The 16892-nt window shown below is 36.5% G+C and overlaps 1 protein-coding gene across 5 annotated transcripts in view; it reads left to right on the top strand.

Annotated features, from left to right (window-relative positions):
• The window catches only part of ATP11B (ATPase phospholipid transporting 11B (putative)), a 142633-nt gene that overhangs the window by 74879 nt on the left and 50862 nt on the right, over nt 1-16892 (top strand). For all 5 annotated transcript variants that reach the window (XM_066347696.1, XM_066347698.1, XM_066347695.1 and 2 more), the window contains 7 exons: nt 7850-8089; nt 8311-8486; nt 8916-8984; nt 12317-12390; nt 12464-12567; nt 14644-14825; nt 16355-16558. In XM_066347696.1, coding sequence (XP_066203793.1) covers nt 7850-8089; nt 8311-8486; nt 8916-8984; nt 12317-12390; nt 12464-12567; nt 14644-14825; nt 16355-16558 — 1049 coding nt within the window. The remainder of the gene's footprint in view (nt 1-7849; nt 8090-8310; nt 8487-8915; nt 8985-12316; nt 12391-12463; nt 12568-14643; nt 14826-16354; nt 16559-16892) is intronic.

The following is a 16892-nucleotide window of genomic DNA, read 5'->3' as shown; positions in this document are numbered from 1 at the left end:
AGGGGTGCCCCCTTTCACCACTCTTATTTAACATAGTCCTGGAAGTCCTAGCCACAGCAATTAGACAAGAAGAAGAAATAAAAGTCATTCTAGTTGGAAAAGAAGAAGTAAAACTATTATTATTTGCAGGTGATATGATATTGTATATAGAAAACCCTAAAGTCTCAGTCAAAAAACTACTGGACCTGATAAATGAATTCAGCAAAGTGGCAGGATATAAAATCAATACTCAGAAATCAGAGGCATTTTTATACACCAACAATGAACAGTCAGAAAGAGAAATTAAGGAAACAATCCCCTTCACAATTACAACCAAAAAAATTAAGTACCTAGGAGTAAACTTAACCAAGGAGACTAAAGACTTGTACTCAGAAGAAAATTACAAAGCATTGATAAAAGAAATCAAGGAAGATACAAACAAGTGGAAGCATATACCGTGCTCATGGTTAGGAAGAATAAACATCATTAAAATGTCTATTTTACCCAAAGCAATCTATAAATTCAATGCAATACCAATTAAAATACCAATGACATACTTCAAAGATATAGAACACATATTCCAAAAATTATAAAGAACACGAATAGCCTCAGCAATCTTGAAAAGAAGAATAAAGTGGGAGGTATCACACTTCCTGATATCAACTTATATTACCATGCCATTGTACTCAAAACAGCCTGGTACTGACATAAGAAGAGGCATATAGATCAATGGAACAGAACAGAGAACCCAGAAATAAACCCACAGCTCTATGGACAACTGATATTTGACAAAGGAGATAAGGAAATACAATGGAGTAAAGACAGTCTAACAAATGGTGTTGGGAAAATTGGACAGCTACCTGCAAAAAAATGAAACTAGATCACCAGCTTACACCACTCACAAAAATAAACTCAAAATGGATAAAAGACTTAAATGTAGGCCGTGAAACCATAAGCATCTTAGAAGAAAACAGGCAGTAAGCTCTGGACATCTCTTGGAGCAATATATTTGCTGATTTATCTCCACGGGGAACTGAAATAAAAGACAGGATAAACAAATGGGACTATATCAAACTAAAAAGCTTTTGCACAGCTAAAGACAACAAGAACAGAATAAAAAGACAAACTACACAATGGGAGAACATATTTGACAATACGTCTGATAAGGGGTTAATAACCAAAATTTATAAAGAACTTGTAAATCTCAACACCAGTTAGACAAACAATCCAATCAAAAAATGGGCAAAAGAGATGAATAGACACTTCTCCAAAGAGGACATACAGATGGCCAATAGGCATATGAAAAAATGCTCAACATCACTAATCATTAGAGAAATGCAAATTAAAACCACAATGAGATATCACCTCACACCAGCCAGAATGGCGCTCATCAACAAAACAACACAGAAGTGCTGGCGAGGATGTGGAGAAAAGGGAACCCTCCTGCACTGCTGGTGGGAATGCAGACTGGTGCAGCCACTGGAAAACAGTATGGAGATTCCTCAAAAAACTGAAAATCGAACTGCCTTTTTACCCAGCTATCCCACTTTTAGGAATATACCCCAAGGACACCATAGAACGGCTCCAAAAGGAGAAATGCACCCCCATGTTTGTGGCATAATTGTTCACAATAGCGAAGATCTGGAAACAGCCCAAGTGTCCGTCAGAGGACAAGTGGATTAAAAAGCTTTGGTACATATATACTATGGAATACTACTCAGCCATAAGAAATGATGACATCAGATCATTTACAATAACATGGATGGACCTTGATAACATACGGAGTGAAATAAGTAAATCAGAAAAAAAAACTAAGAACTATATGAAACCATACATAGAAGGGACATAAAAATGAGACTCAGAAGCTCCATATGCACGCATGCTGCAAATGGCTTTTTCCAGTCTACCAGAATCATTACCAGCTAGAAGCAGCGGTCATTGGGACTTGGACATGAGCTGCATAGTATAGAATGGTGACAACAATTCCAGTGCCATGCGGACTTTTCCTGTGGGGAACTTTCCTGGACTCCTGCTCCCTGTGACAGCTCCTAACAGACTGAACTGTGCTTGGGTTGCATTTTTCAGGGATTTGGCATGGTGATGGGGCCAACTTGGACTTGGTGAACATGTTAAGGACACTACTCTTTTATGGATTCTTGCTGTATTGGCCAAGAGTTTGCTTAAAGGCTTTTAATCACTGTAAAAAAAATAGAGGACTGGATGAAGAAGATGGGGCACATATACACCATGGTATATGATTCAGCTAGGAGAAATGATGACATCGGATCACTTACAGCGGAATGGTGGAGTCTTGGGAGCATTGTGCGGGGTGAAATAAGCGAATCAGAAAAAAACAGGAACTGCAGGATTTCATACATTGGTGGGACATAAAAGCGAGACTAAGAGGCATGGACAGGAGTGTGGTGGTTACGGGGGGTGGGGGGAGGGAAGGAGGGAGAGGGGGAGGGGGAGGGGTACAGAGAGAACTGGATGGAGGGTGGCAGAGGACGATCTCTCTTCGGGTGATGGGTATGCAACAGAACTAAATGACAAGATAACCTGGAAATGTTTTCTTTGAATGTATGTACCCTGATATTGATGTCACCCCATTAAAATAAAAATTTATTTATAAAAAAATAAATAAAATAAAAATAAATAAATAAAAGAAGCTAAAAAAATGAGACTCAGAGACATGAACAAGAATGTGATGGTAGCCTGACCTGTGGTGGCGCAGTGGATAAAGCATCGACCTGGAAATGCTGAGGTCACCGGTTCGAAACCCTGGGCTTGCCTGGTCAAGGCACATATGGGAGTTGATGCTTCCAGCTCCTCCTCCCTTCTCTCTCTTTGTCTCTCTCTCTGTCTCTCCCTCTCCTTTCTAAAATGAATTAAAAAAAAAAAAAAGAATGTGATGGCAACAGGGGTGGGGGGTGGAGGGGGATGGGGCGAAAAAGGAGAGAGGGGTTGGGGGAGGGGAGGGGCACAAAGAAAACCAGATAGAAGGTGACAGAAGACAATCTAAATTTGGGGGAGGGCTATACAGTATAATCAAATGTCAAAATAATCTAGAGATGTTTTCTTTCAACATATGTACCCTGATTTATCAATGTCACTGCATTAAATCTAATAAATTAATAATAATAAAAAAAATCAAGTGCCATTCTGATTCCCATTCTTTATGTGTGATATGTTTTTATCTCTGGAAGTGTTTAGGATCATTTCTTTATGCAGTGATTCTGAAGTATTATGATGATATATCTTCATGTGAGTGCTTTTTTGTTTTCTTTTGTGTGTGTGTGTGCAATGAACTCTGAGCCCTTTCTGTCTGGAAATACATATTGTTTAATTCAGGGAATTTTTCTTATATTATTTCTTTGATAACATCTTTTTAAAATTTATTTGAATATCATCTTTTATTCTCCAATTCTGGCTTTAATTTTCATTTACTTATTTTTATAGTCTTTCTGGGAGAATTCATCAACTTTATCTTTCTACCTATCTTTTGATTTATTTTTGTTGTATATTTTTAGTTTTAGTATTTCAGTATACCTGAATGGTCTTATTTTAATTGCATCTTACTCCAGTTTCTTGCATATAATCTATTATTTTACTTTTCTGAGGATATTTATGACAGAGTATTTAAGTCTTCTGTTCTCTGCATTTTCTGTTTGCTTCTAGTTCCTTTTTCAGTATAGTCAGTTCTACTATAATGTATCTCATGAATTCCTGAAAAAGTCATGGAGCTTAGTAAAAACCAGAGGTACAACAGAAATTTTTTGACATATTTAAAGTATAGAGATAGAAACTTAAAAAAAATACCACTCGCTAAATTGTTAAGAAATACATAAATACTATAGTAAAAATAGGATGCTTTATCTTGAAAAAACTTGAAAGTTACTTGTGGAACTGGCCATCAGAAGTATTTTAGCGTGTGGATTATTGTGAAGTATTGGAAGAAAGGTTATCTGAAAAGAGAAAGAAAACAGTAACACCACTTGTGGATGGGTGTAGCTTATATGAAGACCTGAGGTAACAGGTAGCTGTTTGAGGTTTATATATTTCATGTACATATTCCTACTCTGCTGAAATGCAAAGATTTTCTGCATTCACCTAGTGATTTTCACAGATGAAAGCACACCTAACCAAGTGCAAAGTTCACGTTATGCTTAGATTGTTCCGTATACATCAATCTTATTGTAATAAATTTATGTTTTCAAGACTGTTATAGCAAGAACTGACTATAATTTTATTTAACTTTACCTTTTATGTAAGGGGCAATCCTCAAATGAAGGCTAATTTTTGGTTTTCTTTACAAGTATAAAAGTTTTCCCTAGAAAAGCCTGGCAGCCCAGCTTCTTGGAGGGGATCCCCACGTATCAGTATTGCTCTTTCCTCAGTTTCCCCATAATGAATTACTGCAGTTAGCATTTATGCTGCTTGTGCTGGAACTGTCCAGTAGAAGTCTCTCTTTTTAGTGGACTGCCTCATCCATTTTTGGCTGCCTCAGGATTTGGGTTTTTTTTTTTTTTAGCTTTCTGCGAGTCCAGATTCTCTTTGTTTCACCCTCCTGAGGAATTTAAACCTTCCAGCTGTTGCTCTGATGAATGAGGCAGTTTTCAGTTTGCAAATTATGAAGGAATTTCAGGATTCAGACTGCACAGTTATCCCTCCATTTTTATCTTCATCTTGTACTCCTCCAGTCAGTGGTAGCTGGTACATCTAGTTTTTGAGAGTTTATGGTAAAGGGTTTCCCCCATTGCTTAGGTTTCATATTCTGAGTTCTGCTGAGTCACCTTGCATTCATCTCTAAACTCGTCATATCTCCTTTCTCATGTTGTCTCTTATACTATTGTTTTTTTTAATCCTTTGTTCTTATTTTGGTGAATTTTCAAGAGAAACAGAGGTAATTGCATTTGTTCAACTTGCCATTTTTAACCAGAAGTTGATTCATTTATTTTTAGTAGCATTTAGGAGTCTTTAATACTTTATGCTAAATATTAATTTATTTCACATCTTTTTGTATCACATATTCAAGACCTAAAAACAACCTGTTTTGTTTCTCTGAACACATTTTTTCCTTTTTTTATTTTTTAAAGTGAGAAAGAGACAGGAAGGGAGATAAGCATTAACTCATAGTTGTGTCAGTTTTTTTGTTGTTCATTGATTGCTTCTCATATGTGCCTTGATGGGGGTGAGGAGGACTTCAGCCGAGCCAGTGACCCATTTCTCAAGCCAGGGACCTCACGCTCAAACCTGTGACCTCAGAATTTCCAACTGGGACCTCAGCATCCCAGGTCAACACTATCCACTGCACCACCACTGGTCAGGCTATTTCACACTTTTCTATGGCCTCTCATGTCCTTTGTATCAAAGAAATTACTCTTGTATTTTTCTGAAGTGAGAAGCAGGGAAGCAGAGAGACAGACTCCCGCATGTGCCCTACTGGGATCCACTTGGCAAGCCCACTAGGGGGCTTTGCTCTGCACATCTGGGGCGTTGCTCCGTTGCAACCAGAGCCAAAAGAAATTACTCTTTTGTGTGTGTGTGTGTGTGCGCGCGCGCGCAGAGACAGAGAGAGGCACAGACAGACAGGAAGGGAGAGAGATGAGAAACATCAATTCTTCGTTGTGGGTCCTTAGTTGTTCATTGATTGCTTTCTCATATGTGCCTTGACCGTGGGGCTATAGCAGACTGAGTGACCCCATGCCAGTGACCTCAAGCTCTAGCTGGTGAGCCTTGCTCAAACCAGATGAGCCTGCGCTCAAGCTGGCGACCTCAGGGTCTCGAGCCTGGGTCTTCCTCATCCCAGTCCGACACTCTATCCACTGTGCCACAGCCTGGTCAAGTGAAATTACTCTTAATGAAGGTATATGGTGATCTCTTTATCACCAAAGTTAAAAGATGAAACACTTGATCTTATCTATTTTTTTACCAAAATTAAATTTATTTAACTCATCCCTAGTATAAATTTAATTCTAAAGAATCCTCCTTGACTGATAGGTCTTTGTCTATTCTAATCATCTTTGGGATATTTGTTAGACTGCTGATATATACATTTGTTTAATACCTCATTCTCATTCTTCCTAGTCTAAGCATTTTATATTACCTTGTATAAGTAAGTGACATCTTTTAATATCCACCATTAAATTACAATTCCACGTTTGCTGTGGATACTGGACAACCTTAAATATCACATAGCAGTGATAAAGTATTTTATCTTTTACTTCCAGTTTCACCATTTGCTAGTTATATGATAGGGTAAGTTAATTAACCTTACTCTTTTCTAAAATATACATAATAATACTTTATGGAATATTTGAGAGAAGTTAGAACACTTAGCAGTGGTTGGAAAACAGTGAGTATTGGACATTTAATGGCTTTCATTATTTTTATTTTACATAGCAGAATTCCTGTGTCTCGAGTATTATATTTATCTTTACTCTTTCCAAATAAATGAACTTTGAGGTATAGTTTACTCATGTACCTTCATGTTTTGATCAAACAGTTTTATTCCAGCTTTAATTCTACTTCCCTTGTTGTATATTGATCTTTTTATTCTGTAATTTTGCTGAACTCATTTATTAGTTCCAGTAGTTTTTTAGTGGATTCTATGACCACTATACAAGGTTGTAGTTGGAGATAGTTTTACATCTTCTTTTCTAAAAAAGATTTTGTTTTCTCGCCTAATTTTTCTGGCTACAACTTTCAGGAGTACAATGTTGAATGAAAGTGGCAAGAACAGATGTCTTTGTTCTATTCCTGCACTTAGAAAGACAGCATTCAGTCTTTCTCCTTAAATATGATGCTGCTTATGGGTATATGTAAATATATTTTATCAGGTTGAGGAAGTACTCTCCTATTCTTAATTTGTTGAGTTTTTTTATTTTTATGAAAAAGTATTGGGTTTTATCAAATGCTTCTTCTGTATCAAGGTGATTATTTTATTATTAAAATAAAGGACAAGTACCATTTTATTATTATGGTGGGTTTTACTGATTAAGTTTTATATATTGGAGCAATCTTGCCTTCCAGGGATAAATTCTACATGTTCATGGCATATAATCCTTTTTATATGTTTCTGGATTTGGTTTGTGTCTATTTTTGTAAGGGATATTATTAGTCTGTAGTGTTTTTTCCCCCCTTATGATAGCCACCTCCCATTGTTAAATGATTTCTTTCTCAAAGCATCATTACAATAAGCAAATTCTCACCATAATCCTAGTTGACTATTTCATTTTTTTCTTTGTGGACATACCTTTTTTTTTTTGCCTTTTGCATTTTTTTTTTTTTTGGATTAATGTTCCAGAATCGGTCTCAAAGAGTAATAAAATTATTTGTCTTACCTACTTTTCAAAATATTTTTTAAACATTTTTCTTTTTTACTGGTTTGTTTCCTGCCCTCAGTTTCAATTTCCTCGGTCTGTTTCAGACAACTTCCCACCTCTAACTTCTTGTGTTGTTATTTTGTGTTCCTGTTTCCACCTCTGTACCATTTCTTCTGGAGCAGATACTCTTTTACATTCTAGGTTAATTAAGTATCCCTTCCAATCCTTGCTCAGAGATCATTCTTGAATCCTACTAAAAAACATCTTATTCAAGAGATAGAAAAGTACTAATACCACATTGTCAGTTAACTCCACAAATGAACATTTCACCCAAAGGTGCCACAAATTTCAGTTATATATGTATTATTTTCTGTTACTGTTTTGTTTCTATAGTATCTTTAATTATTTAATTGTGCTTGGATTATAAGAATCAGCATCAGTACATCAATTTTAATTGGTAGACTTAAGGAGACAGAGGCCAATATTTTTGTTTAACATAGGACTGTGGACACAAAGGTTTGTTTTCTTTTGTTTTCTATCTCTAGGTGGAGTATGTGTTTACAGATAAAACTGGCACCCTGACAGAAAACGAGATGCAGTTTCGGGAATGTTCAATTAATGGCATAAAATACCAAGAGATCAGTGGTAGACTTGTACCCGAAGGACCAACACCAGACTCTTCAGAAGGAAACTTAAGTTATCTCAGTAGTTTCTCCCACCTTAACAATTTATCTCATCTTACATCCAGTTCTTTCAGAACCAGTCCTGAAAATGAAACTGAACTAGTAAGCAATTCTTAAATTAATAAATAGGGGTTTCATTTGAAATAGTTCTCTTCTAATAACCGGCTGTTATTTAGGCAATAGAAGATTTTAGCATTCTTCTTCTATATCTTAGGTTACCAAATTATTAACTGTATTTTCACTTTTTAGAATTCTGTTTCTGGTTTTCTAAATGTTATTTGGGGATGGTATTTATAGTGTGAATATTAACTATATATCTACAGATTAAAGAACACGATCTGTTCTTCAAAGCAGTCAGTCTCTGTCACACTGTACAGATTAGTAATGTTCAGATAGATGGCATTGGTGACGGCCCCTGGCAATCCAGCCTTGCACCCTCCCAATTGGAGTACTATGCATCTTCGCCAGATGAAAAGGCTCTCGTGGAAGCTGCTGCAAGGTAGCTTAGTCTGATTTCTGAATTGTCAAAAAAAACCTTTTAAATAAAAATGTGAAAATACTAGAATATTAAATTGTCAGACAGAATTCATAAACACATAAAGATAGAAATGTATTTTAAATTTTTAATGAGAATTTGAAATGTGTCATTAATTTTGTTAAGCTTGCAATAGAGTCATTTTGAAGTGACCATTAAAAATAGCTTATTATAGAATATGAATAATATAATTTGTGAGAATACATGTCTGTATTGTTTTGGACTTAATCTGATCATTCAAATTCTTAAAAATAATGCTATATTCAAATGAAATAGTTTTAAACATGTCTTAAACTTCATGTTTGAAATATTTTTATTCTAGCTGTTATAATGACATTGCAAAATATGAAATATTCCTTAGATTTTATTTATTTTTCTTTTTTTACTCACTAGAATTGGCATTGTATTTATTGGCAATTTTGAAGAAACTATGGAAGTTAAAACACTTGGAAAACTGGAACGGTAATTTTTTTCTATATTATTATTTTTTATATACAAATATTGATCGAGTTATGACCTATGCAACTTACGACCATTCGACTTTACGACCACAATTGCTAGCCAGGACTGCTCCCCGTCTGGCAGCGCAAGCATTGCGACAGTGCGGACCAGCCTCCGGCAGCACTACCATCTCCGCTGCACCATTTCAACTGTTATCCCAGACTTGGTACAGCAGTTTGTGTTTTATGTCTTGGATATTTTTCATCAAACCCCTCCCAAGATGTCTACCAAGAGGAAATTGTCTTTGCAAATTGTATTAAACCAGTTTTACTGGTAATGCAGTGTTCTACTTAAACCTGACGAATGTAAAAATAAGAAACAAAATGGTGTAGGGATGATACAAAATGAACAAAGAAAATTATGATATATAACAATGAAAGAAAATTATGATAAAATCTTAAAGATTTTTATAACATCATTTCAGAGTGCTATACATATAGCCTGCTCAACTTACAACCAAATCGTGTTATGATCGGTCTGTCGGAACCAATTGTGGTCGTAAGTCGAACACTAGCTGTATCAAGCACTTAATATGGGACAGATATAGGTAAATTGTGGCCCATGGGTAAGATCTGGCTTACAGCCTGTTTTTGTACAGCCCACAAATGACATTACATTTTTGAAGCATTGTTTACAAAAAAAAGAATATGCAACAGAAATTATATATGTTATTTAACACCTAAAATATTTAATATCTGGCCCTTTACAGAAAAAGTTTACTAATAATGATTACATTGTATCTCATCATAGCAATAACAGTATTCTGCTCTGAATCTTCATCTGTATTTTAGCTTAATGTTTCTTGAATTTATTTTTATGTTTATTTTTACACACTCCTGAGGTAATGAGTTTCGTAAGTTTCTTACTAATGAAGAAAAACTTTCTTATATTTTCTATGATTTTATCTTTTAAACATTAAAGAACAGCTATCTTATTTCCACTGCATAATAAATTAGCTCATTCTTATTATTGTTAGATCTTTCTTTCATGGGTTTATTAATTTCAGTTATCTCAACTCCAGTTGTGCATTTTTGAACTATGCTTTTCCAAACTAAGTAGAGCAGGGGTCCCCAAACTACGGCCCACGGGCCGCATGCGGCCCTCTGAGGCCATTTATCCAGCCCCCGCCGCACTTCTGGAAGAAGCACTTCTTTCATTGGTGGTCATTGAGAGGAGCACATTGACCATCTCATTAGCCAAAAGAAAACCCATAGTTCTGATTGAAATACTGGTCAGTTTGTTGATTTAAATTTACTTGTTCTTTATTTTAAATATTGTATTTGTTCCCGTTTTGTTTTTTTACTTTAAAATAAGATATGTGCAGTGTGCATAGGGATTTGTTCATAGTTTTTTTTATAGTCCGGCCCTCCAACGGTCTGAGGGACAGTGAACTGGCCCCCTGTGTAAAAAGTTTGGGGACCCCTGAAGTAGAGCTTACTCTTTGGTTACTTTCATGTGGGAGCCTCTCTAGCACATTCTGTCACATAAGCCATCATTCCAATGAGTGTTTTTCTTTGTATAAATTCTTATAGAAGATTTTTCAATCCACACCTGACCCATCCACACAAATCTGTTTACAGCCCCTTAGAGAGTCATTTGTTCCCCCACTTACACGTATATATTCTGTCCCGGGTTCAGAATCACTGCCATAATGAGCCGCTGTTACTCATGTGAGTGTGTTGTACAGTGTGTCCGTAAAGTCATGGTGCACTTTTGACCGGTCACAGGAAAGCAACAAAAGACAATAGAAATGTGAAATCTGCACCAAATAAAAGGAAAACCCTCCCAGTTTCTGTAGGATGATGTGGCAGCATGTGCGCATGCACAGATGATGACATAACATCTTGTATACAGCGGAGCAGCCCAGGGCCATGCCAGTCGAGATGTGGACGGTACAGAGGAAAGTTTAGTGTGTTCTGTGGCTCGCTAAATTTGAATCCGTGTCAAAGTGCAACGTGAATATCGGCGTATTTATAACGAAGTGCCACCACATAGGAATAACATTACTCAGTGGGTTAAGCAGTTGAAGGAAACCGGCAGTTTGGTGGAGAAACCCCGTTCTGGTAGGCCATCAGTCAGTGACGAGTCTGTAGAGGCTATACGGGATAGCTACCTAAGGAGCCCTAAAAAATCTGTACGTGAGCCCACATCGAACTGCACTGAATAGGTATGAAACTGGGAGAGTTTTCCTTTTATTTGGTGCAGATTTCACATTTCTGTCGTCTTTTGTTGCTTTCCTGTGACCAGTCAAAAGTGCACCATGACTTTACGGATGCACTGTATTTCTCTTGTGTGTTTGGGCAGAAAAGAGAATCAGTCACCTTTTTTAATGAGAAAGACTTGGAGCTGGGCAGATCTGGATTCCAGTCCTTGCTCTGCCACCCACAAGCTGATTTGACTGTAAGCAAATTACTTAATCTTTCTGAATTGAATAGTTCTCACTTAAAAAAAAAAAAAAAAAAAAAAGCCCTGGCCGGTTGGCTCAGCGGTAGAGCGTCGGCCTAGCGTGCGGAGGACCCGGGTTCGATTCCCGGCCAGGGCACACAGGAGAAGCACCCATTTGCTTCTCCACCCCTCCGCCGCACTTTCCTCTCTGTCTCTCTCTTCCCCTCCCGCAGCCAAGGGTCCATTGGAGCAAAGATGGCCCGGGCGCTGGGGATGGCTCCTTGGCCTCTGCCCCAGGCGCTGGAGTGGCTCTGGTCGCAATATGGCGACGCCCAGGATGGGCAGAGCATCGCCCCCTGGTGGGCAGAGCATTGCCCCTGGTGGGCGTGCCGGGTGGATCCCGGTCGGGCGCATGCGGGAGTCTGTCTGACTGTCTCTCCCTGTTTCCAGCTTCAGAAAAATGAAAAAAAAAAAAAAAGGTAAGACCTACCTCCTTTGGTTCTCATGGGTATTAAAGGACATAAGATATAAAGTGCATGGCATTTGGTAAGTACTCAATAAATGGTCCTTCTATTTCTATCTTGTATTGTTTAGAGCAGGGGTCCCCAAACTTTTTACACAGAGGGCCAGTTCACTGTCCCTCAGACCGTTGGAGGGCCGCCACATACAGTGCTCCTCTCACTGACCACCAATGAAAGAGGTGCCCCTTCCGGAAGTGCGGCGGGGGGCCGGATAAATGGCCTCAGGGGGCCTCATGCGGCCCGCGGGCCGTAGTTTGGGAATGCCTGGTTTAGAGGTTAATTTCTTGTTCTAAATTAAGCATTTTTATCTTTTATAGGTTGTAAGGATTCTTAATATTTACTTAACATTCAAAAAAGTAAAGCCTTGTGTAATTTGTTTTTTATTAGGTACAAACTGCTTCATATTCTGGAATTTGATTCAGATCGTAGGAGAATGAGTGTAATTGTTCAGGCACCTTCAGGTAACCAACCTAAACTTTTATGAATTTTTATTCATATAATATTAAGACGTTGATAACTCATTTTTATTTTTAGGTGAGAAGTTTTTATTTGCTAAAGGAGCTGAATCATCAATTCTCCCTAAATGTATAGGTGGAGAAATAGAAAAAACCAGAATTCATGTAGATGAATTTGCTTTGGTGAGTGAATATTTCTATGATTTAAAAACTCTGAATGAGTTTTATATATTTGAAAGATTTGGGGTTTTATTTTTTCATTGATATACGAAAAACTGTAGAACTGTGTTGGTTCCATAGTCTTTGATTAAAAATTGACTTATAATCTGCCAAAATGTGTCTTTGAACCTGTTACAGTCAGGACACTTCTAGCTACGAGGACCAAATTACTATATAAAAAACAGGAGGATTAATAAAAGAATACAAGGGAATCCGAAGGATATAGAGAAATCAGAACCATTGTACATTGGTGGTAGGAATATAAATACATACAGACAGCCACTTTAGAAAATAGTTTTGCAGTTTCTCATAGAACATAGACTATACTATATGATCCAGCAGTTTCACTCCTTCGTATACTCCCAAAAGAATTGACATATGTGTACATATAGACTTGTATACAACTGTTCTCAGCAGCATTACCCCTGCTAGCCAAAAAAAAAAAGTAGAAACATCCAAATGTCTATCAACTGATAAATGAATTAAATATTGTAGTTTAAGACTGTTATTTGGCCATTGAAAGAAATGAAGGACTGATAATATGCTACAACACAGGTGAACCTTGCAGAGATTTTGCTGAGTGAAAGAAGCTAGTCACAAAAGGTCACATAGTCCATTTATAAATTCATAACAGTTGCTATCGTCTGGAGGAAGGGGGAAAGGGTGTGTCTGCTAATGGATGTGGGATTTTTTTGAGTGTGATACAGGTGTTCTGGAATTAAATACTAAAAATAATTACACACAATTCTTCAATTCACTGAAAACTAGTGAATTCTCTTTAAGAGTGAATTTTATGGCATATGAAGTATGTCTCAAGAAAAGCGTGTACAAGAATCTTACAGAAACAAAGTGCTAAAGTGCCAAATTTATGTGAACAGGAAAATTATTAAGCAGCTCTCTCAACCTTAGGATCTCATGATCTCTCATTTCTGCATTTCTGTAAATGTATGCTATATACTTATGTCTGCTCAGCTGCCTCCCTTGTGGTTTCTTTTTCTCCCATTACTGGTTCCCTAATTGTTTACGGTCTGGTTATTCTACCCACACTATAACATCCATGAGAACAAAGATAATGTTCTACCTTCCTATCTTGTTAATATTCCTAACAGTGCTGGCACATAGTAGGCACTTAATAAATGTTTGTGATAGAATTGACTAATTAAGTTCTTATTAATAAACCTCATAGTCCCTTAACTGTTATTTAAGAGAAACAGTTATGTATAGATGTGGGTCATTTATAAATCAAGGAATGCCAATATTTAGAAATCTGCTAAATAGTATTTTAAATCCACCTTTCCAAGTTCTGTTACTAGAACATTTACTTTGGGTTTTTTCAGAGGAAATATATAGCAAGAAAAGGAGATTTTTATAAGCTTTTAGATTTAAATGTCAACTTTCAGATATTAACACCATAGGAAAACTTTAAACCCAACAGAATCACAAAGTCAAAGACATATTTTTAAGTTTTGTGTAATTCCAATTCACCAGTGCAGATGTAATGATACAATTTTAAATCCTTCAGTAGCTCTAGAAAGTGTAGTTTGATAATGACCACCTTGTAGACTTCTTTATTTGAATTGCAAATTTGTTATACCATAAACCCTCAGGAAGTACTGGTCCCCTTTTTAATGGTTAGAGCAGGGAAGCAGAACCTGGGGCTGCCTCTCTCTTGACAATTGTGAAGGTACCATTATGGAACTTTCTGGCTTTCCATGTAAAACAGTTTTAAAACCACAAGTAAGATCATCTTATGAGCCTGTCTATTCTCTAAGATATGTTTTACAATTCAGTGACCTTAATTGTTTGAGCAACATTTTAAGAACTCATCAGAAATTGAAAGAGTTATTATAGTATGTGTCCCATAACTCAGATCACTAGAATTCATTACATTTCATTTATTTTTCTATCACTAGGTGATAGTACTTTTTTAATTATTTGTAATTGATTTTTGGTACTGGGGTCCTCACTTTTACTTCAATGACTTCTTGATTCCCCATTAGATATTTTTGTTTAATTTTTGTCTCTAATTTTTCTGATTAGAAAGGGCTAAGAACTCTGTGCATGGCCTATAGACAGTTGACATCTGAAGAGTATGAAGTGATAGATAGACGCCTATTTGAAGCCAGGACTGCCTTGCAGCTACGGGAAGAGAAATTGGCAAATGTCTTCCAGTTCATAGAGAAAGAACTAATATTACTTGGAGCTACAGCAGTAGAAGACAGGTAAGTATCCAATAAATAGAAAATATCATTTTTCTCTCAATTTTTTTTAGCCAACTTTTTTATTTATTAACATCCTATAATAATATATTTAACATCAAAATAGAGGTTAAAACCTTTTTTCCCCACTTAGTATGTATGCTTTTTTTTCTAGCCAGGTATCTGAAATAGATGAAAGAATCCAGCTATGTATTTTTCCCATAGACTTCAATTTTTAGGATACTACTCAGTGTATGCCATATAAAGACTTCAAGCACCTGCTTGATTCTCCAGCCTCACTTCCTACCACTACATCCTTTAATTTTATACTTCAATAGTAAAAACTATTCTATTTTATGGTTTTGTTCCTTGGCAAGTCTGTGCCTTCTTCCTGATTATTCTTCCTTTTCCCATTTGTGAATATCTATTTCTAAAGTATAGTTCAGCTATTAGCCCTACTCTAGTAATAAGACCTTTCTTTACTTCTAACAGGATTTAAAAAGCTCTTCCATGTTGTATAGATCTGTGCTGTCCTGATGGCAGTATATGATAATTATTTATTTAAACTTTTTTTTCTCTGTTAGCCTTTCAGTTACTTGAGGTCCATTTATGGCAGGGGTCCCCAAACTATGGCCTGCGGGCTGCATATGGCCCCTGCCACACTTCCGGAAGGGGCACCTCTTTCATTGGTGGTCAGTGAGAGGAGCACATTGACCATCTCATTAGCCAAAAGCAGGTCCATAGTCCCCATTGAAATACTAGTCAGTTTGTTGATTTAAATTTACTTGTTTTTTATTTTAAATATTGTATTTGTTCCCATTTTGTTTTTTTACTTTAAAATAAGATATGTGCAGTGTGCATAGGGATTTGTTCATAGTTTTTTTTATAGTCCGGCCCTCTAACAGTCTGAGGGACAGTGAACTGACCTCCTGTGTAAAAGTTTGGGGACCCCTGATTTATTATTTGTTCCCAGCATCAATTTTAATGTGTGTTTCTTGAGTTAAATTGAATTCTTTGAATTAAATTGAATTCTACAAAATTATCCTGTTATATTTTTCTCTACAGCTTAGATCTGTGTATGTTTGCGGTTTTTTATTTTGTTCTGTTTGTAATCTAGGTTTTCATTTCATTTTTAGTTATCCTCATGACATTTCTGAGACCTAGCTGAGGTTAGGTAGTCTTTTATTGTTCACAGTCTAATTTTTTAACTGCTGAAATGAGGATTTCCTTATCAGAAAAAGAGAAAAACTTAAAATTTGAAATTTAAGACTTTCTAATAAAATAGAGGTATGTAGACCATATGCTTAAATTGAGTCTATAAAAATCAACTTTGAAAACATATTCTTAAAATACGAGGTTGTAGATTTTGTTCACTACATCACTGATTTGGTTCCTATTTCCTCCCTAATGAGAAAAAATTTCATTTATGATACTGACCTGAATGTTACTGTAGCATTCCTAAGTCAAGAAGTCCTGAATTTACCTTTCTTATTATGTGATTTATATATAAAATCAGAAAAGTACTTCCTACTGCTAATTTTGTTTCTTTTCAGATTACAAGATAAAGTTCGAGAAACTATTGAAGCTTTGAGAATGGCTGGTATCAAAGTATGGGTACTTACTGGAGATAAACATGAAACAGCTGTTAGTGTGAGTTTATCATGTGGACATTTTCACAGAACCATGAATATCCTTGAACTTATAAACCAGAAATCAGACAGTGAATGTGCTGAACAGTTGAGGCAGCTTGCCAGAAGGTAAGAATGTAATTATGCACAGAGTTGAGGTGTAAGCAAATATGGTCACTGCTTATTTTTTATAGCCCATGAGCTCAAAATAATTTTTGTTACTTGATGTATGAAAAAGAATCCAAAGAAAAATATTTTATATTATGAAAATTATGGAATTCATATATATATATATATTTTTATTTTTTTTTTTGTATTTTTCTGAAGCTAGAAACGGGGAGAGACAGTCAGACAGACTCCCGCATGCGCCCGACCGGGATCCACCCGGCACGCCCACCAGGGGGCGACGCTCTGCCCCTCCGGGGCGTCGCTCTGCCGCGACCAGAGCCACTCTAGCGCCTGG

The sequence above is a fragment of the Saccopteryx leptura genome, chromosome 8, assembly GCF_036850995.1.
Source record: "Saccopteryx leptura isolate mSacLep1 chromosome 8, mSacLep1_pri_phased_curated, whole genome shotgun sequence".
Lineage (NCBI taxonomy): Eukaryota > Metazoa > Chordata > Mammalia > Chiroptera > Emballonuridae > Saccopteryx > Saccopteryx leptura.
The sequence above is the reverse complement of the archived record's forward strand: the minus strand, read 5'-3'. Positions and strand labels throughout refer to the sequence as shown.